Consider the following 23459-nt stretch of genomic DNA (forward strand, 5'->3'; position numbering starts at 1 on the left):
AGAGTGTGTGTTGTGTCCAGTGTGTTTGGTGTATTTGGTGCATTTGGTGTGTTTGTTGTGTCCAGTGTGTTTGGTGTGTGCAGTGTGTTTGTTGTATCCAGTATGTTTGGTGTGTCCAGTGTGTTGTGTCCAGTGTGTTTGGTGTGTGCAGTGTGTTTGTTGTATCCAGTATGTTTGTGTGTCCAGTGTGCTTGGTGCATTTGGTGTGTTTGTTGTGTCCAGAGTGTGTGTTGTGTCCAGTGTGTTTGGTGTGTTTGGTGCATTTGGTGTGTTTGTTGTGTCCAGTGTGTGTTGTGTCCAGTGTGTTTGGTGTGTTTGGTGCATTTGGTGTGTTTGTTGTGTCCAGTGTGTGTGTTGTGTCCAGTGTGTTTGTTGTGTCCAGTGTGTTTGGTGTGTTTGTTTTGTCCAGTGTGTTTGGTGTGTGCAGTGTGTTTGCTGTGTCCAGTGTGTTTGGTGTGTAATGTTTGTTCGGTGTCGGAGGGACGTGTCGGAGAAACGATGCTTCCGGGGGATTCCGACGTCAGTAGCATGTTCACACCCCTCACACAAACCACTCATACTTCTTCTTCTTCTTTATTCGGCTTCTCCCATCAGGGGTCTCCACAGCGGATCATCCGTCTCCATGCCCCCTGTCCCAGGGGCGTAGCCATCATTTCAAAAGTGGGGGGGACGAAGTGTGTAGTGTTACCTGTTTTTTTTTCCTCCAGTAAAAAAAGTGAGGGGGACGAATTAACTTTTTATAAAAAGTGCGGGGGACATGTCCCCCGCGTCCCCCGCGTAATCTACGCCCCTGCCCTGTCCTCTACATCTCCCTCCTTCAACCCAACTACCTGCATGTCTCCTTCACCACATCAATGAACCTCCTTCTTGGGCTTCCTCTTTTCCTCCTTCCTGGTGTCTCCATTCTCAGCATTCTCCTACTAATATAACGCATGTCCCTCTTCTGAACATGTCCAAACCATCTCAATCTCACCTCCCTCACCTTGTCTCCAAAACGTCCTACATGCGCCGTCTCTCTAATAAACTAATTTCTAATCCACAAACCACTCATACTAAAAGTCAGAATAATGACTGTGTGTTACACTGAGGTGTGTGTATCATGAGTGTAATGTTGAATGAGAAAGGTGTGCATGGACATTGTGATCACACACCCATCTTCATTCGTCCAGAAAACCAACCCAACCCGAACGCTAGTGTTCACGGGCTCGTACGACTTTCTCACAAACCCATGAATCATAACCCTGTTTCTGTGCAGTAAGCTGAATCTGACTGCTCACGTGACCCCTTACTTGCGAGCAGGTAGGAGAGAAGAAAAAGAACGGCTCAAGCGCGAACGCTAAACGAAATCGTTTCTGTGTCGCGCGCTTGTGCGCGTTCCCGCACCCCTCCTTTTTTTTCCCCTCATCTGAATAGTCCCCTCCGGGCAATTCATGAGCGTGACGTCAGAGACAGCGGTGAGCGTGCGCGCACATGGGAGGCGAAACCCTGCGCTCGCTCCCGGAGGCGCTCAGAAGCGAGCAGGAAACGCAAACGGAACGGCGGCAGTGCAGTGCGCGCGCGCGCGGCTCGAACACGCACCCGCTCGCTGTTTCGTTAATCTTGTTTTTTATAAGTGCGTTTTTTTTCTCTCAGCTGGTTGCAGCTGCGCCGACATTCTTTTCTTTTTGCACGCTTTTTTTATTGTATTTATTATTATTATTATTATTATTATTATTATTATTATTATTATTATTACCCCCCCTGCTCGGTGTGACGTCTCGTGCCCGGAGGATTAAACCCGTCTTGCTCGCGCGCGGCGATGGAGAAAATGTCGCGGCCCGTCAACTCCGCTTTCCTGCCTCCAACCCACGGAGTGCTCAAATCCCTCCTGGAGAACCCCATGAAGCTGCCCTTCCACCACGACGAGGGTAAACACACGCACGCGCGCACTCACGCGCCATGAAAGATTTCTGCGCGTGCCTTCTTTCGGCACGCGCGTTCATTAATTTGTTTTCGCTCACGTCTTATTTGCGTGATACCTGGTTATTGATTGGTTTTTTATTTTATTTGATATTGCTTTGTCGTTTTTAACAATAACTGCACCATTATTTCTATTGCATGCATTATTATTATTATTATTAATATTTATTATTATTATTATTATTATTATTATTATTATTAATTCTTTCGTGTTCCTCTTCCTCGTGCATGATTGTTGCATGCAAGTTTTTTTTGCCTCTTTCACATTTTTTCTGCTTTCCTTCAAAATCCTGGAAACGTCATGATCCTGTGGACGTTGCATTATTGTTTCATTATTATTGCATAATTACTGCATTATTACGTGCTCCTGATTGGACAGGTCTGATTACTGTAGTTAGAGTGCACTGTAGTGTTAAAGCACCAGTCGTTCAGATAATAGTGTTATTTTATTCCTATAAATAAGCAGAGCACATCTCTGCGGTTGTATGGATCTTAGGGGTAATGAGTAAGGGTGAAGTTTGTGAGATGGTTGTGCTCTTCATTTTTGACAGCAGGGTGAAGCTTTAAGTGTCTCTGGCCTGCTGCATAAGAGAAGTGCGCACTCGATCCTTCTCTCTCTTTCTCTCTCCCTTTCTTTGATTCTATTATTCAAATCACAAAACATTATTTCATGTCTTTTCTGGCACCCAAATGCATTGAATTTCAGTCCAGCACGAGCTTCATATCCATCCAAGGAGGATCAGCTGTGTACTATTTTGTTCTAACATCAGAAAGTTGTGTGGATTTACAGAGTTTGAAATGCTCTTGCCCATAGGGGGCGCATGTGAGCAGCAACACCTGATTGCTGGAGTGTGTAAAACACTGGCATTTGCAAACTGACCTGACTGGAAAATCATTTCATCGAGAAATCTTTTTCAGATGTGTTTAAAGTCCGAGTTGCTTGAGTGTGTAATTTGCGCCATCGGCATTTAAAGGGGAAAAAAAACAAATAAAAAACCACGAACATGCACACAAGTGTGATGAGGGACCTCTGCACTGGAGAGTGTGACGAGGCGTAGCAAGGACAGGAGCTAGTTTAACTTCATGCATATATAAATGCATATCATGTTATCGACGTATGCTTCAGGGGACCCCGCCGAGGTTTCATTCAGACGAAGACTGGTGGATGTTTTGTTGTTTTCCCATCAGTTTCACTCCACTTTAAATCACTGAACGCAGCCAAATGAGCCAAATAGAGTAATGCTGAAGGAAGCGGATGTGAGTGACCTTCTTCCCAGCATGTTGACGTAAAAAGTTAAACCAAAATCTCATTGAGATGTTTGCTTCTTCACAGTGAAGGGGGTGTGGCCTATTTACCTGTCAGTCACACTATAGGAGGTGTGGCCTTTGTGTCTGTTAATCTCAGTAAGTCTCAGTGAAAGAGGTGTGGCCTGTATTTGTTTGTCACAGTAAACGGGGGATTGGCTCTAATTAACAGTCCCAAAGAAGTAGGCGTGGCCTCTCTGAATTAATTAGAATCAATTAAAATTGCTCTTAATTTGTTGCGTTCTTCCTCATCTGGCAATGCATCATATTTTAATAACTGTGAAGCCCTTTCGTTTTCCAACACAATCTGAATGTTTTATCTCCACAGGTTTTGGTAAAGAGAAGGAGAAAGAGAAGAAGCTAGAGGAAGATGGCGGCGGAGCGAATGCGCCTCAGTCGGCCTTTCTCGGCCCGACGCTTTGGGACAAAACGCTGCCGTACGATGGAGACAACTTCCAGTTGGAGTACATGGACCTGGAGGAGTTCCTGTCTGAAAACGGCATCCCCGCCAACTCGCAGAACGAGCAGAGTCAGATTACCCAGCAGCCCCTACAGCAGAGCCCGACCCTGCCTTCACCGCCCTCTGTGGTGGACCTGAGCAACCGAGCCAGCACCTCAGTACAAGCCGACATGGTGACACAGGGCTGCCTACACAGCCCCAGCCGAGCAGGTGCACACAACCACACACACCCTAACGTTCATGTGCTCACATTCCCTATAGTAATAATTAATGTACATACAAGTTCACACAAGCATCAACACACACACACACACACACAATTATACAGCCCTTTTGAAGGTTTTGCACGTACCTATGATTTTCCACATATTCCCACACAGACTGGTCTTTTCTCTGAGGAATTCACACTGCTACAGGCGTCACCATCAACACCTGAACACCTGTAAATGAGCGTTATTTTATTTCATAAAAATAGAAAATAAAATTTTATATACATGTCTAATATTCACATAATAATATAGCTTATATCCTCAGTAGAAAAAGTTTTTCTGAGAAAAACTAATGGCTTTCGTTTTTAAAGCTTCCGTTGACCTTTTTCTCGGCTCTGAAATCAGCTCCACCCCCAGCCGATAACGAGCCCCAAAATGAGTGTGGGGTCGGATGTAGGGAAATGCTACACTTGTCAAATTGATTGTAGTTGCTAGAATTTTAATCCATACGTATATCGTTAATAACGGCGTCGGTTTCATTTCTGTAACAGCAGCTGTCATCGTTTTTACAGCAACAGCTTGTTTTTCAGGATGTGTGCTGGATTGATGCTCGGCAGAAAGAGGATTTCTGTTAATTGATGTTTACGTAACAATTCTGGAAGGAGTCTCCAGTGTCCGTGTTCTGTAACAGCGTGAGGTCAAGCTGTTACTTTTTTAGGTCTTTTTGTCTCAATAACTTAATGAGAAGGAAAAGAAAGAGAGACTGGTAAATGCTGATACATTAAACAGCTCATTACAGTGAGCACTGAGCACCGAGCCCTGATCCACACACTCAGCCTCCATCAGCCTCAACAAACACGCCAAAGAAAGGAAAAAACTCGGATTTGAGGAGAATAGAGTTGCTCTATAGCAGGAGATCTTCCACACACTTCCTACCCATGTAAAGCAGATCTTCACCGTCATGCTGGAACAGGTTTCTCCAGTCTTTGTGTTCTATAACAATGTGAGGTCAAGCTGTAACTTTTTTAGGTCTTTTTGTCTCAATAACTTAATGAGAAAGAAAAGAACGAGAGACTAGTGAAGGGGTTGAACGTTTATAGCTGCTATAACGTAAGTGAGAACAGGAATTTGTCCGGTGAAGCATTAAATCTAACTATAAATCGATCCCCTTAACCAAAAATCACATCCATTGGAAAATTGCTGTAGTTTCAGTGGAGTAATACTTCTGTCACCCCGTTACAGGAAAATAATCAATTATAACGTGGTGACTAGCTAACAGATTAGCTACATAAAGTCCATTCCTGTTGTTTCTCCGACCTATTGAAAACCGAGGAGGTTGACTAAAGTGATTTCCAGTTGTTATTAAATCCTCGAAAGACCCTCTTATCACAAACTTGCACCTTGTTAGCTAAAGGAGTGAATGATTGTCATCTGCTGTGAGGAGAATTTACACCTTTAACCTGCTATGCTAGCTCTTTCATTGCTACATAGCTCATTGTGACCTGACATTCACCTTTCCCACAGGTTAATACTCAACCCAAGTGTGCTGAATCGAACGCCAGCAATGACTCAGCTCTTTCTCTGGTTTATTTGCGTAGCCCTAGGTGCCCTTTGCTATATTTGTAGCGAGCTGTCAGATATTTATTAAAAGTTTGTCCTCCTAATATAGACGTTAAAAGCAGTATTTTATCAAATATCTAAAAATCTAAACTCGGCTGTTTTTTGTATCAGGAGTATTTAACATTATTTATATCTATACGAATATGTGCCAGTTAGCTAAGTGCTGGACACCTAAATACAGTCCCAACTTAGCTAATAGTAAATAAAGCTAATTGTATTGCTAGCGTTCTGCTGTACTCAGTATACTCAATATACTCCTTAAGGCATTGTTAGCTTTAAATTTGTTTTAGTCGAAATTAACAGAAGAGTTTGTAACTGTCTAAAAGCAAACCAAAGCTAATGTGTGCATTTTCTCTGTGCTAATCAGTGAATCTGAGCAATCATAGTTATTAGCCATGTCAAAAGTTCTTCCAACTATATAGTTTAAATAAATGGAAAGAAATTAATATAGCTCATAAAATCAAATAGCTAATAAAGGTTATCATTGATTTCCACACTCTCAGGAATGCAATTGTGCTTTGCTAACGTGGCTAGCTTTGCTAATACGGCTAAGGGATATTTTCAAATTTGTAATTGAGTGCTAGCTTAAGTACAAAATGCTTGACAATGTGCAAACGGTGTGTGTAAGGAGGTTGGTGTGGTGTGTGTGTGTGTGTGTGTGTGTGTGTGTGTGTGTGTGTGTGTGGGAACACCCCTGATGCATATTGGTGGCTTTCAGGATGGTGTTACTGTGCGTGAGGAACTCCCATGATGACAGACAGACTCAGATAGGGATAAGAAAACACTCTTTTCCTGCACTGCAATAACCTGACAAACAGCAGATATGAGAGTCAACCCTTTGATCGCCGCTGATAGTGTTTGCAATAACCGCTTACCTTCTGCCAAGATAGTGTGTGTGCATGTGTGTGTAGGACAGAGGTGAATAAGGTTCAGTGTGTGTGTGTGTGTGTGTGTGTGTGTGTGTGTGTGTGTCTGCTTTCCTAGTTGGGAAGCCTGCCAGCTGCTGTACCCACTGTGGTGGTTTGTTAGTCAAATTGTGTGTGTGTGTGTGTGTGTGTGTGTGAGAGAGAGAGAGAGAGAGAGAGAGAGAGAGAGAGAGAGAGAATGTGTTTAGCCTGCAAAGCACAAGTCATAATTCTTCATTAATAGTTTTTTGATTTATAAAGTATTGCTCTTGTTGCATTGTTTGTGTATTGCATTAATCAGTGCATTGATCAGTGTTTGGGTAAAGTAGAGGTGTGATAATGAGTGTTAGGGGTAATTAAAGGTGTGAAAATGAGTTTTCGGGTAAATTAGAAGTGTGGTAATGAGTTTGGGGTTAATTAGAGGTGTAGTAACGGGTTTAGGGTTAATTAGAGGTGTGGTAATGAGTTTAGGGTTAATTAGAGGTGTGGTAATGAGTTTAGGGTTAATTAGAGGTGTAGTGATGAGTTTAGGGTTAATTAGAGGTGTGGTAACGAGTTTAGGGTTAATTAGAGGTGTGGTAACGAGTTTAGGGTTAATTAGAGGTGTGGTAACGAGTTTAGGTTAATTAGAGGTGTGGTAACGAGTTTAGGTTAATTAGAGGTGTGGTAACGAGTTTAGGGTTAATTAGAGGTGTGGTAACGAGTTTGGGGTTAATTAGAGGTGTGGTAACGAGTTTAGGGTTAAATAGAGGTGTGGTAATGAGTTTAGGTTCAATTAGAGGTGTGATAATGAGTGTTGGCATTGAGTTCCTACACATTGGCAAGTACTCTGTGTGTGTGTGTGTGTGTGTGTGTGTGTGTGTGTGTGTGTGTGTGTGTGTGTTTGTGTGCAAAGCTTGACCACAGTGGAGTTCACGTGAGACAGCACAGTGGTGAACTGTGTGACGTCTTTCTCTCTCTCTCTCTCTCTCTCTCTCTCTCTCACACACACACACACACACACAATAATGCTCTTTTGTTTATGAGTGCAAACTGTTGTTAACCGTGTGTGTTTGTATATAACATACGTATTTGTGTGTATCTCTGTACACGTGTGTGTGTTTGTGTGTTGAGAGGGAGGGGTCAAAGGTTATAGTCTGATAGAACAGCACTGTTAACTTTAGATAACCTCAGAAGAATAGTTTCCCTCTTTCTCTCCCTCTCTTACATGCTCATTCTGTCTTTTGCAGTGTGTGTGTGTGTGTGTGAGTGCACTCATGCACGCGCATGTGTGTGAGTGAATGGAGAGGAGGGCTCTTTTGCTTTCTGAAGGGATCGGAATGTTCTACTAAAACACAGAACAGAAGGAGGGACACACACACACACACACACACACACACACACACACACACACTCACACAAATGCATGCACGCATTATGGAAACTACAGAGCCGTTTGCTGCTCTGACATTTTCACTCTTTTGGTTTTACAGATAATAATAATAAATATAATAATAATAATAATATATACAATGCACACACACACACACACACACACATGCACACACATTTGGTATGTAAAGTTACTGGCAGACTGTGTAATGATGTTGGTGTGTCCCTATGTTTCTTCTCCATCTCAGTCTGAGCACATGTTCACACTCATGATTTTTCCCTACTGATTGGTGGATAAATGATTGTGTGTTTGTTTGTACTAGGTGTGCAATATATACAGCAGTGCATCATATACGTGTCGTGATGATTAACAATACTAAAGACAATAATAATAATAATAATAATAATAATAATAATAATAATAATAATAATAATAATATGGTTTTGGCGCCGCCTTGTGGATACCGCATGTAATCCCATTTAGGGCCAGTAAGAGTGTGTGTATTGGTTGGTGCCCAGACACATGGCTCGAACTGTCATCTATACGCAGTTCATACACTAAAAAGCATTAGAACATTACAACAAATTACTCAAATATTGAAAAATAAAGCTCCTATTTTCAGGGGGCTGGCAGAGAGATTTCCACATTGAAGTACAAGCTACAACTGTTGCAAAAAAAGAGTAATGAGAGTGATTTTTGGTTTCACACATGATGTGTATATATTTCCCAAAGACAGTGGTGGACAATTCTCTGACTGTAAGAGGAAATTTCTCAATTTCTAGAGGAGCGGTAAAGCTTAGTTACTGTAAGCTTTGAATAGAAGTCAACACTGGTTATAAATGTGTTAAAGAGGTTAAGGTCATGGCTTTGTTGAAGGCTACATAGTTTTGTGTCAGTGCGAAGTTGCTGGTATATAGCCTCACTTTCTGTTTTGTGGCTTTACTGGGAAATTTTTGGTTTCTTCTGGGAATATACAAAAATCTTCCAGGTTGGTCTGAATATCAAGTCTACCAAATTTGGTGTTGATTGGTCAAAAGAAATGGTTGATAATGTCCAAGATGTTCCTCAGTATACTCCAGGGTTTCTTAGGATTTTTGCCCCTGGCATTGTTCAAAAGACCGTTCCAAATGTGGGGGCCGTAGTTTGGACCCCTGATACACATTAACACAACCATCAATGACAAAAAGTGTGTGTTTGTGTGTCTCAGGTCTGCCATCAAATCGCAACACCCCGAGTCCGATCGACCCCGAGTCCATCCAGGTGCCGGTGAGTTACGAACCCGACCCGGCCGACCTCGCTCTGTCCAGTGTTCCGGGTCAGGAGATGTTCGACCCACGCAAGCGCAAGTTCACCGTGGAGGAGCTCAAACCACAGCCCATGATCAAAAAAGCCCGCAAAGTCTTTATCCCTGAAGACATGAAGGTATGTCTTGAGTGTCGACACCTCTCTCACTGCGTCCTTCTGTCTCTGTCTCTCTATAAACTGTTTTATTCTAAAATTTCTTCAGGATGATAAATACTGGGCGCGGCGTCGGAAGAACAACGTAGCAGCGAAACGTTCGAGGGACGCGAGGCGCCTCAAAGAGAACCAGATCGCCATCCGAGCCTCCTTCCTGGAGAAAGAGAACGCGGCGCTCAGGCAAGAAGTGGCCGAGCTGCGCAAGGAACTGGGACGCTGCCGGAACGTTCTGGCTAAATACGAGGCACGGCACGGCGCCCTGTAAACCCACCGCTGACCTCTAACCCCCGTAAAAACCCCCTTCCCCTAATCACCAACACCACCACCTCCACCAAGGACTTCAGTGTGCCACGATTAGAGCACTCGCCTCCACACGTCTCTTTCTCTGTCCATCTCTGTGTCGATGTATTAGCGCTGTGTGGCGGGCATTAGCGTTGATTAGCGCCTGATCTCTGTCACGTTTTATTCTTTTCTTTTCTTTCCTTTCTTTTCCTTTCCTTTCCTTTCTGCACTTCCTGATTTTCACTGGAAAGTGGTGCTGTATTCTATCTTTTCTTCTCTCGTTCTCTTTTTGACACTTCTGTCTCTACGTCTTGCTTCTTTCGCTTCTCATCATGCTAACACACAGCATCGTCTTTCCTTTTCTTTTTGTTTTTTATTCACACATCGGTCACTCAGAGAGCAATAACTCCAAACATACATTTAGGGAAAAGAAGCAAGAAAGCAGTGCTAGCTGACTCGCTCTTTTTCTCTCTCTCATCTGGTTCACAGCACGTGTGTGTGTGTGTGTGTGTGTGTGTGTGTGTGTGTGTGTGTGAGAGAGAAATTGATTTATACACCATGTATTCACTCTATCTAGCAACAAAGCAAATTTCCCGTGGAAGTTTTGTGCGTTGCGATTACGTCGACAATCAATAAAATCAATCGAGATGCGCTTTTTAATTGTTGAATAAACAAGTTAGCCATGTAATTTCACTTTCTGTCTGTGTTGAGTTGCGATGACGCTCGTTTTTAGCGGCTCAGCTGATCGTTAGCAAGGCTAGCTTATTCCTTTTAGATAGCTAGATATATTTTCCTAATAAAAGTACTGTTTTTATCAGACTAGCCAGTGCTTGGTGGAGTATGCTAGCATCAGTAAATACTTACAGATGATATTATGAAAGTTAAAAACGGTGTTCTATAGAGCTGATTACTATTCTAAGCGAGCTAGCTAAGTAAACAAGTAAATCATGTGCTACATGTTTATGTAGAAGCATCCCCTCAGAGCACTTGGCTAATTAGCTAACAAACACACAGGAACTCATGATAACATACCTCTTTCATCTCTCTGTTTCTCTTTCCGCTAACAACCTGCACTAAAGCGTCTTTCACAATCCGATCCGGGTGCGAGTCTACCTTCTGAAACACTGATCTGATCTATTTATGGACTGTTTTTAAAGATTTCATCTTTTTTTTCTTTTCTTTTTTTTTTTTAACCTGAGAACGACTTTGCAGCTATTCGTTATTACAGCTATTATTATTGGTCTCTTTCATGTAATAATTCCTGACCTGCTTTTATTTTGGTGCATGAGCCTCAAAGTTATATACCATAATCTCTGGACTATAAAATGCCAGTTTGTTTGTTTTTCTTTATATGTTTGTGAAAAGAAATGGGAATTGAAATTGGACGTGTGAGCAGCAGGTGAATGAGAAGTCATGAATCGACCAAACCAGTGCTTTAAGCTAGCTTACTCTTCAATATAGAGTGAAGTTTAGTGTTTGATAGCATACAAACCTTCGTACAGACATCAGCTAATTTAATAAAAAAACTAGCCATGTAATTCCACTTTCTCTGTTCGGTTACTATGATAAGCAAGGCTATCTTATTTTTAATCGCATACAAATCTTAATCTAGACATCATATCAATCTTGCAGCTAATCTGTTGCTAGTCAGCGGACAATAGACTATTCTGCTAGCTAGCCATTTTGATTCTCCAGACAGTGTAGTTAGTTACTTCGCTAGTCATGTGAACAACGTGATGTATGCTAGCTTAATTAAACACAGATGACTCTAGATGAGGTAACATGAAGATTATGTTTTATAAGTATGAAAATATATATAACAAAAAAGCTAGCTGCTAGCCATACGATTCTCACACAAACTGCTGAACTAGCGAGCTAATACCCAACGATCATGGCAGTACTTATCAAAAAAACAACAAACGTGGATATAGTCTGGGAAATACGTTATTTTTTTGTTGTTGTTTTATTATTCTAACCTCCACAATCCTCTGTTTTTATTCTTTTTATTTACTTTTTCTCCTCTCAGTTTCCTGTACAGATGTGTATAGTCTCCTCTCGTAGCTTTACCTCGGCCCTCTCGATCTCTCTCTCAGACGGCTGCGTGCTGAACGTACTGAATGTATGCTGTGGTTTCTTTTCTTTTTTCTTTTTTTTGATGTTAAAAGAGATGCCTGGTTGATACTGATGATGAAGATACGACAATGTTGTCAGTGATTAGCATGGCTAACGCAATCTGTTTGTTTACTACAGACCAAAACATGTGGCACACGGACATGCACATACAAACACACACACAAACACTAATCTAACAGAGCTATATTGGTTAAAACAGAGATGTTAATGTTTATACGGAATATTCTAGAGTTCTATGTTTGTCTATGTTTTTTGTACAGTATTTTTCTTATACAAGGCACAAACAGGTTCAGAGTAGTACTTAACCTCGAGCTTAAACAGAATCTATTTACATATATATAACACACACACACACACACACACACACACACACACACACACACACACACATATATATATATATATATATATATATATATATATATATATATATAAATAAAATAAAACCTATATATCTATTACTCAGAGTTAAGCTAGCGTTTTGTGAGCGAATCAGGGTCGTTATTAAACTTCTCAAAGCGCAAAGTCAGATCTTGCCTTTTTTTGTATAATTGTAAAATGTGAAGAAAAAAACGTGAAAATATATATATATATATATATATATATATATATATATATATATATATATATATATATATATATATATAAATAAATAAAACATTTAATTATTATGAACAAGCTGCTCTTGTGGTTGTGTTTTTTCCCCCCAGTGTGTAAGATTATACCTCTGATTTCTGCTTTATAAAAATGTCTCTTGGTCATGATTTGAGATCGGCGCTTGCAGGATGAATAACATGATGTTTTATAGCGGTGTTGAGCAAACTAACTTTAACCCGTTTTGTTTACGTGTTGCCGGAGTCAAAATCTGCAGCGAGGCCTTCAGAAACCACACCATAAAAACCAAACAGATTTCGAGATAGCAGCACCAGGGCCATCAATCAGGCGTACAATACCATCTTTATTTTCACATCCTTTGATTGGATGGCCTGAGAGCACATTAGTCAGAGCTCACAACTAGAGGTTGGGTGTATTTTACCGATAACTGATTAGTCAATGTTTTTAATATGGATACTTAATAAAAAAACAAACACTCCATGTAAAAAAGTACTGAACTTTATTACAAAACAAAAAAAAGCAGTACTGAATCATGAAAATGTGTAAAAGTAAATATGTATCAATATATAAAAGAATAAATATATATAAATAATAAATATATTTCTCTGTGCAGCAGTTTTACGTGTAAAATCAAACAGCATGTAGCATCAGTGATTTGCCTCTAGAGGCCACTGTTGTACTGACAGTCAACTATCGGTGATGATTAATTGACAAAACCGATTAATCGGTCAACCTCTACTCACAACCCGCATCTGTAGCAAACTGCTATTTAAATATATTTTTGTGTATTTATTAGCTGTTTTTTATTCACAATGGCTGACAGATGAGAAGATTTGGATTTGGTTCCAGATAAACTTACAAGGCTATTTTCAAGAAGGACTTTCAAGAAAAGCTGCACATCATGAGGAAAAGTCAGCCACAGTTTTGTTGTGTTTTCTTTTCTGCACAATTTGCGCTAAAACTAATGCAGGCAAATGCACAGAAAACCCAGGGTCCCAAGAGATGATGTATTCGGGTGGTTCAGCTGTGGCTACAGTGAAAGGAGACTTGTTGAATTGCGTTCATTGTGAGATACCTGTATACAATGATGTGCTCTCTTACACTGCGTTCCTCTATAATATTGATGGTTTCTATAGCAGTGGTGTCATAATGATGGTATTAAGAGATGGAGAACATAAGACCAGAAGCAGGAAGATAAAGCAGTTGTTTTATTTGAACACTTTAGAAAGAATTGGACACAAAGTTATCATGTGCAGCACCAAACTTTGAATGGACCAGAAGTAGAACTAGCCAGCTGTACAGGAGAGTCGCTCCTACTTTTAATTCCTTTATTTATTTTTTTCTCCTCGTATTGAAAAAGCCGGCAAATGTATAAATATGTGCCAGGATGAAAAAAGACAGTAGAAATATTACGAAAAGAGGATGAAGTCATTTTTTTTTTCTTTTATCAAAAAGCACAACATTCAGCTCATGTTCATTAAGCACAGTGGCACAGAGAAAGAAAAATATGTACACAGAAAATCTTTGGAATGAAAATACTGACCAAAAAAAAAAAAAAAAAAAAAGCAGCTCATCTCAAAAGTACTCCATTTCCCCCATCATTGATTTTAACTCCGAATGGTACAGCGTATGCAAGAAATTAAGAAGCGACTGACATGGAAATGAATCTCATGTAGGCTTCATAGTGATATTTACTGATGTTTGTGGGCGTGGCTTTTTTTTATTAGAAACAGTAATCGGTATAAATCTAACGAGTAAATTAATGATGCACCTTATGGGGTGAAAGTCAAGTTGTTTGTTTGACATGATATTTCGTTAGCCAGGTAAAAGATCTGCATTCGATGCACAACAATTTCTGCTACGGTGACTGTCAAAAGTCTTGGTTTCTGAGACACGTTGTTTCTATGCAACAAACCAGGTACAAAGCAAATACGCACAAGAATGGACAGTGAAGGACAAGAAAGTTCTGTGGACAGATTACATTTTTGGCTCTAACAGAGGAACTTTTGTAAGACGGAGAACAGGAGAGATGATGCTAGAGCACTGCCTCACCACTACAGTCAAACATTGAGATGCATGGTTTGGGGTTCATTTTGGATCAGGGAAGGTTGGAGACATTCTGGGTGAAAGCATCCAACATGGCAACCATTCCATACTTGGATAATGATTCTTACATAGCATTACTTAGAGAACAAACCTGTTGTCTGGATTGTTATCTATCGTCGAATGACCTGCCCAGTCCTACTAAATCCTACTAAACTACTCTGGGATGAACTGGATCACGAGGCCAGAAAGAAATCTCCAACTAGTGAAGAACACTTTTGGTTCAAGAGGCAGAGCAAAGTATTTGTACAATGGGATGCAGAGAGTGTGTAAAGCTGTTCCTAATGCTAAGGAGGGTTTTTTTCAATTGAAAAATAAAGTAAAGCATTTGGACATTGATAGATTTGTTTGGTCAAAGTAAATATCGTTTCATGACCTATTTTGTTGCCTGTCTCACTCAGAAGGGATGGTTTTATCTCGGAGATGTTATACAGTATATAAAATAAGATCCCTAATAAGATTTAGGCCTCCATTTCTCAGTAGTCGCGAGTTTTCTTTTGGTTTAGCAGCTTTACGCCAAATATGGTCACCAACAAAAGGCCCACACAGTGCTCAAGTGACAGGTTCCATCACTCTCGCTGGCTCACGATTGTGAATCTGCGTTCTTGAGTAATATCCAGCAGCTCGTTATCATCAACCTGAGGTTATTAAGGAACTGCACATTGAGGTGGGAAATGGAGTAGAGAATAAAAAGAGATACAAAAAGAAAATGACAAAGTGGTCTTTCATAGTTCACAAAAAGAAACGCTTCCACGCTTTTGACTGTTTTAAAAAAGAAAAAAGAAAAAAAGTATGCTTCCCTTTTAATACTGCACATACGCCTTAAAATATTTCACATACTCTATCAGAAATAAGAATATTAATAATAAAAAACATGGGTCCATCACGGGAAAATAGGGAAAAGGTGTGTACAGGAGTCTGGAGAGACCATGCATTGCCCATATACGTCCAAACAAATGTAAGGTTTTTAAAAGTTTTGAGTGCTATCCGCTTTAAACGCATTGCGAAGCTCACCAGAAGAATTAGCACGTTACTTTCATGAACTGGCTAGAAGGAACTGGTGTGTAAGTTTTTTGGGAAAAAACAAAAACACACACATCGCTGAAGCTAGCTAGCTAAACCACAAGCGATTAATCATGTTAAAAGTTACATTCATGATTGAGGTCACTTTTGCTACCTGTAAATAACTGTTAATCCAAGAAAAAAAAAAAAACGAAAAAAAAAAAGCTGCCTGATGAACAGTTTGGTCGTTAGCAGTCAGTAACCTCCATGAAGCCATCACGCACAGTGCTCGATTAAAAAAAAAAACTTATGGTTTCGATTTGGTGCTGGTAAGATGCCCGTTGGTTCGCCAGGAAAGTATGCTTTACTGTATTGACTTTCCAAATTAGCTGACGTTCCTTATCAACATGACGATCATCTCAGTCCACTATTTGGACAAAAATTTGTAGACACCTGAGTACCAGCCTTATAAATTATAAAAATTTGCCTAATAAACCCCACATTCAACATTAAGTCCCCATTTGCTGGTATAATAAACCTCCACTCATCTGGGAAGATGTTCCACTAGATTTTGGAGTGTGCTTATGGAGATTTGTGCTTATTCAGCCAGAAGGGTGTTAGTAAAGGCAGGTACTGATGGTGGGTGAAGAGGCCTGAAGTGCATCCAGCGTTCACATTCATCCCAAAGGTGTTCCACAGGGCTAGAGCTCTATAGCAGGACATTCAAGATCTTTCACTCTGAACATCTCGTTCAGGGAAAATTTCTCATGACTGCATCCTATACAATAGTGTTCCTACAACTTTTTTGGACAGTTTGGGTGTTTTTTTTTTTTATTTTACATACAGCTGGGAAAGTCAGGTGTCCAAATACTTTTATCCATACAGTGTATTTCGAACAATAACGCAAGGCTTCGGTGGATTCCGATCTCAGTCTCGGTTCAGAAAGTAACGTCATGATGGTTTTTCTTTGTGGAATGAGCGTGTGCAAAATTGGTCCGAAAGATCCGTTTTTAAACGAAACCATTCACCTGACACGCAATACCTGAATCAACTGGCATTGGAAAGACCGGATCAACCAAAATCGTCTGAAATGTACACAACGCGCAAATGCAGTCGAACGTTAAATATCGTTTAAACAGCGTGGCTAATCCCCTGACACTCGCGCACACTCGCTTGGGACATGCCAAACTAGCATCTGTACGCTTCCTTTACTCTGTAGATGTAATGGCACGGTCACGAAATGGTACAAAACTGTAGACACCAAATGTGTGTCTTATGATCGACTACATCTGAGGAAAAATGTGCACGTTTTTCTCTCCCTGGCTGAAACAATCGTGCAATCTGTGCAAAAATACCGGAGAAAATGGATTTCTGTTCATTTTCGCTCTCACACACACACACACACACACACACACACACACACACACACACACACACACACACACACACACACACACACTGTTCTCCTGGCGGCTAGTAAACAATCGGAGGTCGTGTTGGTAAACTCGAGTAGCTGATGAGCACCTTGTGGTGGAAAATGTTGTAGATGTCAAGCGAGATGACCCTCTGCGAGTGCGTGAATGTGTGCGTGTTGTTTACACGAGACAGGTCATAGGTCAGCCACAAGCCTGACCTCGTCACCAGGTGAGGTTCGGTAGAGGTATTTATAGATGGCGTAGTAGTGTACGGCGGCAGCGAGGGTCACGAACACGTGCCAGATGGCATGAGCAAACGGGATGACTCCGTCCGATTTGAAGAAGACCACGCCGAGGCAGTAGATCACACCGCCGAACGCCAGCTCGTACACACCGTCTGTGTTCGTCTGCAGAGATACGCAGTGTGTTTGTGTGTGTTGATAGTGGAAATGGACAGCTGGCCACCAGGTGGCGCCTCAAACTGCAGTATTACTCAGACTTTTCTCAAGACACCTCTCACAAATCATGCAGTATTATTATGACAATTCCATATTATTCCTATATCATTTACATTGTTGATTTTGAAGGAGAATTCTGGGTAAAACATATGGAAAACTCCACATAGACACCTGACCTCCAGATCAAACCCAGGAACATTTATCCATTTAGAAGTACATTCATCCATCTGGCAGTCCATCTATCTCTCTGAAAGACTATCTATCTGTCTGGCAGTCCATTAATCTGTCTATAAACCACATCCATCCAGAAGACCATCTATCCACCTAGAGGTCCATCTATTCATCTGGCAGTCCATTTCTATCCATGTAAAAGTCCATCTATCCATCTAACCGTCTATTTCTCTGTCTGGCAGGATATCTATCCATCCGGCAGATCATCTACCATTTATAAAACCATCTAACCATCTATCTACCAGTTTACATATCCATTTGACAGTCCATGCATCTTTCTGGGAAACCTATATATACATGTTATCTATTCATCTGACAGCCCATCTATAAACCATTTATCCACATAGAAGCTCATCTATATGTCTAGACATCCATCTATCCATCAGACAGTCCATCTATCTATAAACCATGCATCCACCTAGAAGGTTTATCCATCTAGACATCCACCTATCCATCTGGCTGTCCATCTATCCGTCTGGAAGATCATTTATTCTTTTTTAAGACCATCCATCTATCTGCCAGTCCATTTATATTCATGTAAAAGTTCATCTATTATTCTGCCATTCCATCTATCCATCAATAAACCATCTATCCATCAATAAACCATCTATCCATCAAGAAGAACATCTATCTCTATAAACATCAAACTATCCATCTGGTAATCCATCTATCTATCAATAAAGCATATATCCACCTAGAAGAAAATTAATCTGTCTAGATGACCATCTCTCTGTCTGGCAGCCCTTCTATTAATATGCGTTTGCATGTGGAGGAAGTGATTTGTGTGGTGTACAGTGTTTACAGTACAATCTTACCATTGAGGTCACCACCAGCGCAGGGGAGAACCCCATCGTCAAATAGAAGGCCAGCTCCACCAGTTTATACCTACAACACACACACACACCATCAGCATGCTGGTCACATGCCTCCACTGCACAAGAAGTGAAAGATCAAAGGACGCACCTCTCATGGTAGTTGAAGACGTAGATAGTTCCTGCAGCCGCCATTAGCCAAACAAACCAGCGCATATGACATGCCAGAGGACCCAGCTCCCTCAGGTTTAACCTACACACACACACACACACACACACACACAGACAGACACACAGACAGACACAGACACACACACACACGTTTAGACCCCATACACTTTCTGTCACAGACTCACTTTATACTCCACAGTATACTTCTCTTACCATGGTGTGTATGAGGCAGCAATGAAGAAATAGATGACAACTCGGTCACACATGTGAAAGCAGTGCTCCACTGTCCTGCATCACACACACACACACACATACACAATTTAACACCTGACTTGATTAATTACACATACTGTAAATTTTTTTGTCCTTTATCACTCCATTTGCATTCCTCCTTCTCCTCATCTCCCCATGTTCACCACTCAGTTTTCCCATGTTCACCTCCATCAACCCATGCTCATCCCTTCAACTCCCCATGTGCCCCTGTCAATCTCCCTGCATTATATGTTCCACCACTTGATCTTCCTGTGTTCATCCCTCCACCTCCCCATGCTCACTCCTCCTGTCCTTCACTACATTCCTCCCTTTCCCTGCATCCCTCCATCTCTCTGACCTCATGTGGCTCTTCTTCCAGGTGATAATGTGGAAGATGGTGGAGATGAGGAAGAGACCACACAGGCCAAAGCCGTACACCCACGCCGTGATCCTCTCCCACCGATCATCTGAGAGACGGTGTAGCAGAGTCATGCCCACAAATGCAGGCACAATCACCAGCTACACACACACACACACACACACACACACACACACACACATACTGTATAAATATATATATTAAAAAATTCTATATGTTTTCATATGCAAGCACAGATACCAGAGCACTGCTCAGAAATACAGAGATGTCCATGCCTGATCAGGACTTAAACTGCTACACTCTCTCTCTCTCTCTCTCTCACACACACACACACACACCTATATACTACAGAGGAAAACGCTTGTATTTGCTGGCTGTAAAAATTATAACATTCTGCTTATCCTGCAATACAATGTGCTGATGTGTGCTGTCCAGTCATAGATCCTAGAAAGTGTGTGTGTGTGTGTGTGTGTGTGTCTCTCTCACCGCATGTGTGTAGCAGTTTGCTGCATGCTCATAGCTTGTGGGTTGGTATCGGCAGTTAGCAGCAGCTCTGCTGTTCATGAATCTGTAAAACACACATACACACAGCTTGTCATATCCAAGCACAATGACGTAATCAGTTGCACTCGAGGTGAAATAATAATAGGAAGAATAATAATATGTTAGCATAGAATATAGAACAATAATTTGAATAGAAATATACATTAGAACACAATATTTTATATCTGATCATATCCTTTTCAGTCTCCTTCGGTTCCCACACTCGAGTCTTCACCAAGTAGTAACTCATCTTTAGCTAATGATCAACTCGCACACATACACTTATTAGAAAAAAATCCAATTATATTGCTGTTTTTTAATAAAAATATGACAATGATATAATAAAGTCTGAAATGAAGTCGCCTTAATACGAGAGCGAGCATCAGCATCGGAACCGACTAACGCCGAACTTCAGCAGCACAACCTCCAGAATCCAAAAAAAAATTAATTAACTATAAAATATATAATAATTGCATAGGTGCATGTCTAACACGGACGATCTTGTATATTTATATAAACAGTACAGAATCTCTCTGACGTCCCGAGTCTCAGAGCTCCGTGTCCTGGCTGATTTAAATACACAGGGACACCGTGTCCATTTGAGTTCTCACCGAGCTGTTCTTTTCTCGATCGAAACCGAAAATAGTGAAATATCTGAGACGTAAAAAATGAATTGGCATCGTGATTGAGAAGATGTCATCAAAATGATAAATAATAATATATTAAAAATGCATAAAAATGCATGCATGAATACGGGATAAAAATTATGAAAAATGAATAATAATTGAAATATAATGTAATATTTAATTTGAAGCTATAATTATTATGGTTATTGATATAGATAATAAATATTAAAAACTGGAATATGTCTCCAAATGTGGAATTTTTGGGAAAACTGGAAGTCAAATGGAAAACGTGTGTGTGTGTGTGTGTGTGAGAGAGAGAGAGAGAGAGAGATGAAGAGTGTGTGTGATATGAATTATTCATCATAATATAAAATAATGATGATGATGATGGTGGTGGTGGTGGAGATGATGATGATGATAATGGTGTTGGTGGTGATGATGATGATGGTGGTGGTGGTGGTGGTGGTGGAGATGATTATGATAATGGTGTTGGTGGTGATGATGGTGGTGGTGGAGATGATTATGATAATAATGTTGTTGGTGATGGTGGTGGTGGAGATGATGATAATAATGGTGTTGGTCGTGATGATGGTGGTGGTGGAGATGATGATGATAATGGTGTTGGTGGTCATGATGATGGTGGTGGTGGTGGAGATGATGATGTTGGTGGTGATGATGATGATGGTACTGGTCGTGGTGGTGGAATTCGATTCAGCATGTCCTGCAGCCCGGATGAAGAGTTGTGGTGGATCAGAAAGCCTGCTGCAGTGTGGAGTCTTTGTATAAACTCACCTCTGGAAGCTGTTCACTCTCTTCATGGTGTGACTGATGTTCAAACCGGAAACTCGGCACAATTCACAGTAAGGAAGGAAAAAAGAAGATCTAACTGTTCATGCAAATCAGCACTGAATCCAAACCCTGGTCGCCTCAATCTCTCCAAAAACACACTTTTAAACGCGTCCTGCCGAACATAACTCATCTAAATAAAGACTAAAACATCTACATAAATACATACATATATATTCAGTCACGCCATGATCATTCAAATCAAACTCGTGCCGAGAACACAGAGCACCACTCATCGCAATGCCCTCCTTAGAGACGCCGAGTTGGTGAATTGCTGCCTCCGTGTCCCTAATCAACGCTCTCTCCCTACCTAGGTTCCCTCCTGGTCGTGTCAAACAACAGCACCAGGTGCGCTAGACGTTCCTCTCCGGGTTTGGTTTGAAATCCTGCACGTTAGTCCATTGTTGGCGCCCTGAGCGACAGGCAGCTTAGCCAATCGCTCAGCAGCTTGAAAATCGGACGGCAATGTGGCGGACCAATCAGCGACCGAGTTTGACGTCACTGAGGCTGCGTTTTCCGTGATGACGTAGTTGGAGTAGGCGGGATAGTGGTGGTGGGGAGGAGCAAGTGGGGGGTGATGGCTTTAGCTGATGTACCTGTTTTGTCAGTCAACAACCCAGAGCTCTGTTTACTGTAATTACCTTACAAACAGGAACAATTGATGTCTTTCTGTTGACCTTTCTTGTCCTCAGAGGTCACATCACTCCTGTAGGAAGGTTATGAAACCCTCTTACCTGTGTGTGTAATCTCTCTATAATGCATTCATTGTCCTCCAGAAGACATTTTGTGATATTATGATCAAGCAGGACGTAAAGAAATCGTGCTTTGTATTTTCAGCATCATGAATTGTAGTAAGGAACTTGTCCTGAGAAGTAGAGATGGTCAGTCATGAACAATTTGTTCATATTGAACACGTTTTAATTTGACTCAGAAAAACGAGTCTCAAAGAGTGATTCGTTAATTCTCTACTGGACGCGTATGAGCATGTATGAGGTTATGTACAGGAAACAGAATTGAGTAGTTCATCTAACAAGTCCTCTAGTCTGAGTCATTCGTTCTTTTAACACGTGACTCCCATATACCCTATGCAGTGCAATAGATCATGTTTTTTTGCACGAATATTGACATTATTGTAGTCACGTGACAAAAGAACTAACGACATGTACCAAAAGATATGAGAGGTGAAGCTCCTGTTTATCATATTTTGTCCTTAGCTTCATTGTCATATTTTCATTAGTGAAACTAAAGCCAAAGTTGGTGAATCGTCTTGGGGGATCTGGTATTGAAGATGTAACACTGTACATTATTTCTGATCAAAGAAATAAAATAAACTAAATGACTAAATTAATTATTCATTCATTTTTATTGAAATCCACCAGAAAATCATTAAAAACGCTTAGATAGAAAGATTTAGGTTCGATTAGCAATTGTGTATCCTTCCTGTGAGAAGTTAAATGATGATCAGATTTTTCAATCAGCTCCTATAAACAAATGAGCAAGAGCTTTCTTTCTCATGCACCACCTACTATAGACCTTCAACATCATGTCAATGAGAAATCCAGTGTAGACTGGTCCAACGTTGGCCGAAATCGATGTCATTTTACACCTCAGCTTATTGAACATGCTAAGTTTTAGAAAAGACCTTGGATGCCATCATGGTTTCCATTCATCTATGGTTTGTTCATGACAAGCAAATCAGCTAATTGTGATCCTCATACAATGATCCTCATACAATGAACCTCAAGTCAGATATTAAAAGTCTGTTGATTGATCCAAGCTTTCGGTTTATTGAGGCAGAGGATCAACAGGTTACTCTGGTGGATTTTTTAAAATGATTATTCCAGATAAAATCTTTGTACTTTTAGTTCTACTTTGTTTGCTAAAAGACTAGTTATAAGGTTATGCACTTGGGAAGGTTGTGAAATGGTGACCCATTTAGGTCAGGTGAGCAATAAATGCCTCAGGTGTGACCAGGTGTGGCAAGAATAAAGAGGTCACTGAAGATCAATGGGTAAATCAGACCAGTCTGGGAAATAAAACGCTCTGAAATACATCATTGCCTTGTTTTGTCTTGATGAGCTTATCAACCACATCAGATGGGGGTTCACTGGAGAAATGGATCACCTTGACCTCATTACTGTCCTGTTGCTTGTGCCAGGACTGTTATTCACTCTTATTCTGTACATCCTGAACATCCTGTAAACACGCTTTGTACTGGATATCTTTATTCTTACACTATTCTCCAATTGTTTATAATCCCACTATCTAGTCTCACCTGAAAAAAGGACACAATACATTTACTC

At 40.8% G+C, this 23459-nt stretch overlaps 2 protein-coding genes across 2 annotated transcripts; one reads left to right on the forward strand and one right to left on the reverse strand.

Moving 5' to 3' along the window:
* Positions 1–1489: 1489 nt before the first annotated feature.
* hlfa (HLF transcription factor, PAR bZIP family member a) lies at positions 1490–10263 on the forward strand. Its single transcript, XM_046844134.1, has 4 exons — positions 1490–1907; positions 3593–3934; positions 9038–9252; positions 9338–10263. The coding sequence occupies exons 1-4, from the start codon at positions 1799–1801 to the stop codon at positions 9551–9553; spliced, it is 882 nt and encodes a 293-aa protein (XP_046700090.1). The 5' UTR covers positions 1490–1798; the 3' UTR covers positions 9554–10263.
* Positions 10264–13505: 3242 nt separating this feature from the next.
* Positions 13506–21617, reverse strand: mmd (monocyte to macrophage differentiation-associated). The gene is made up of 7 exons (XM_046844330.1): positions 21103–21617; positions 19628–19709; positions 19121–19281; positions 18724–18798; positions 18491–18592; positions 18343–18412; positions 13506–17245 (listed from the first exon to the last, which is right to left on the reverse strand). The coding sequence occupies exons 1-7, from the start codon at positions 21126–21128 to the stop codon at positions 17033–17035; spliced, it is 729 nt and encodes a 242-aa protein (XP_046700286.1). The 5' UTR covers positions 21129–21617; the 3' UTR covers positions 13506–17032.
* Between the last annotated feature and the right edge of the window lie 1842 nt (positions 21618–23459).

This window comes from Silurus meridionalis, chromosome 29 (genome assembly GCF_014805685.1).
Source record: "Silurus meridionalis isolate SWU-2019-XX chromosome 29, ASM1480568v1, whole genome shotgun sequence".
In the NCBI taxonomy this organism is placed as follows: domain Eukaryota; kingdom Metazoa; phylum Chordata; class Actinopteri; order Siluriformes; family Siluridae; genus Silurus; species Silurus meridionalis.

Bases quoted from the DNA above. Each gene is read 5' to 3' on its own strand.
- hlfa (XM_046844134.1), top strand. From the start codon at position 1,799: ATGGAGAAAATGTCGCGGCCCGTCAACTCCGCTTTCCTGCCTCCAACC. The intron at 3,935-9,037 runs GTGCACACAACC...TGTGTGTCTCAG, and splicing joins ACACAGCCCCAGCCGAGCAG to GTCTGCCATCAAATCGCAAC. The intron at 9,253-9,337 runs GTATGTCTTGAG...AAATTTCTTCAG, and splicing joins TTATCCCTGAAGACATGAAG to GATGATAAATACTGGGCGCG.
- mmd (XM_046844330.1), bottom strand. From the start codon at position 21,128: ATGAAGAGAGTGAACAGCTTCCAGAG. The intron at 19,710-21,102 runs GTGAGTTTATAC...TGTGTTTTACAG, and splicing joins AGAGTGAACAGCTTCCAGAG to ATTCATGAACAGCAGAGCTG. The intron at 18,413-18,490 runs GTGCGTCCTTTG...TGTGTGTTGTAG, and splicing joins GTCTTCAACTACCATGAGAG to GTATAAACTGGTGGAGCTGG.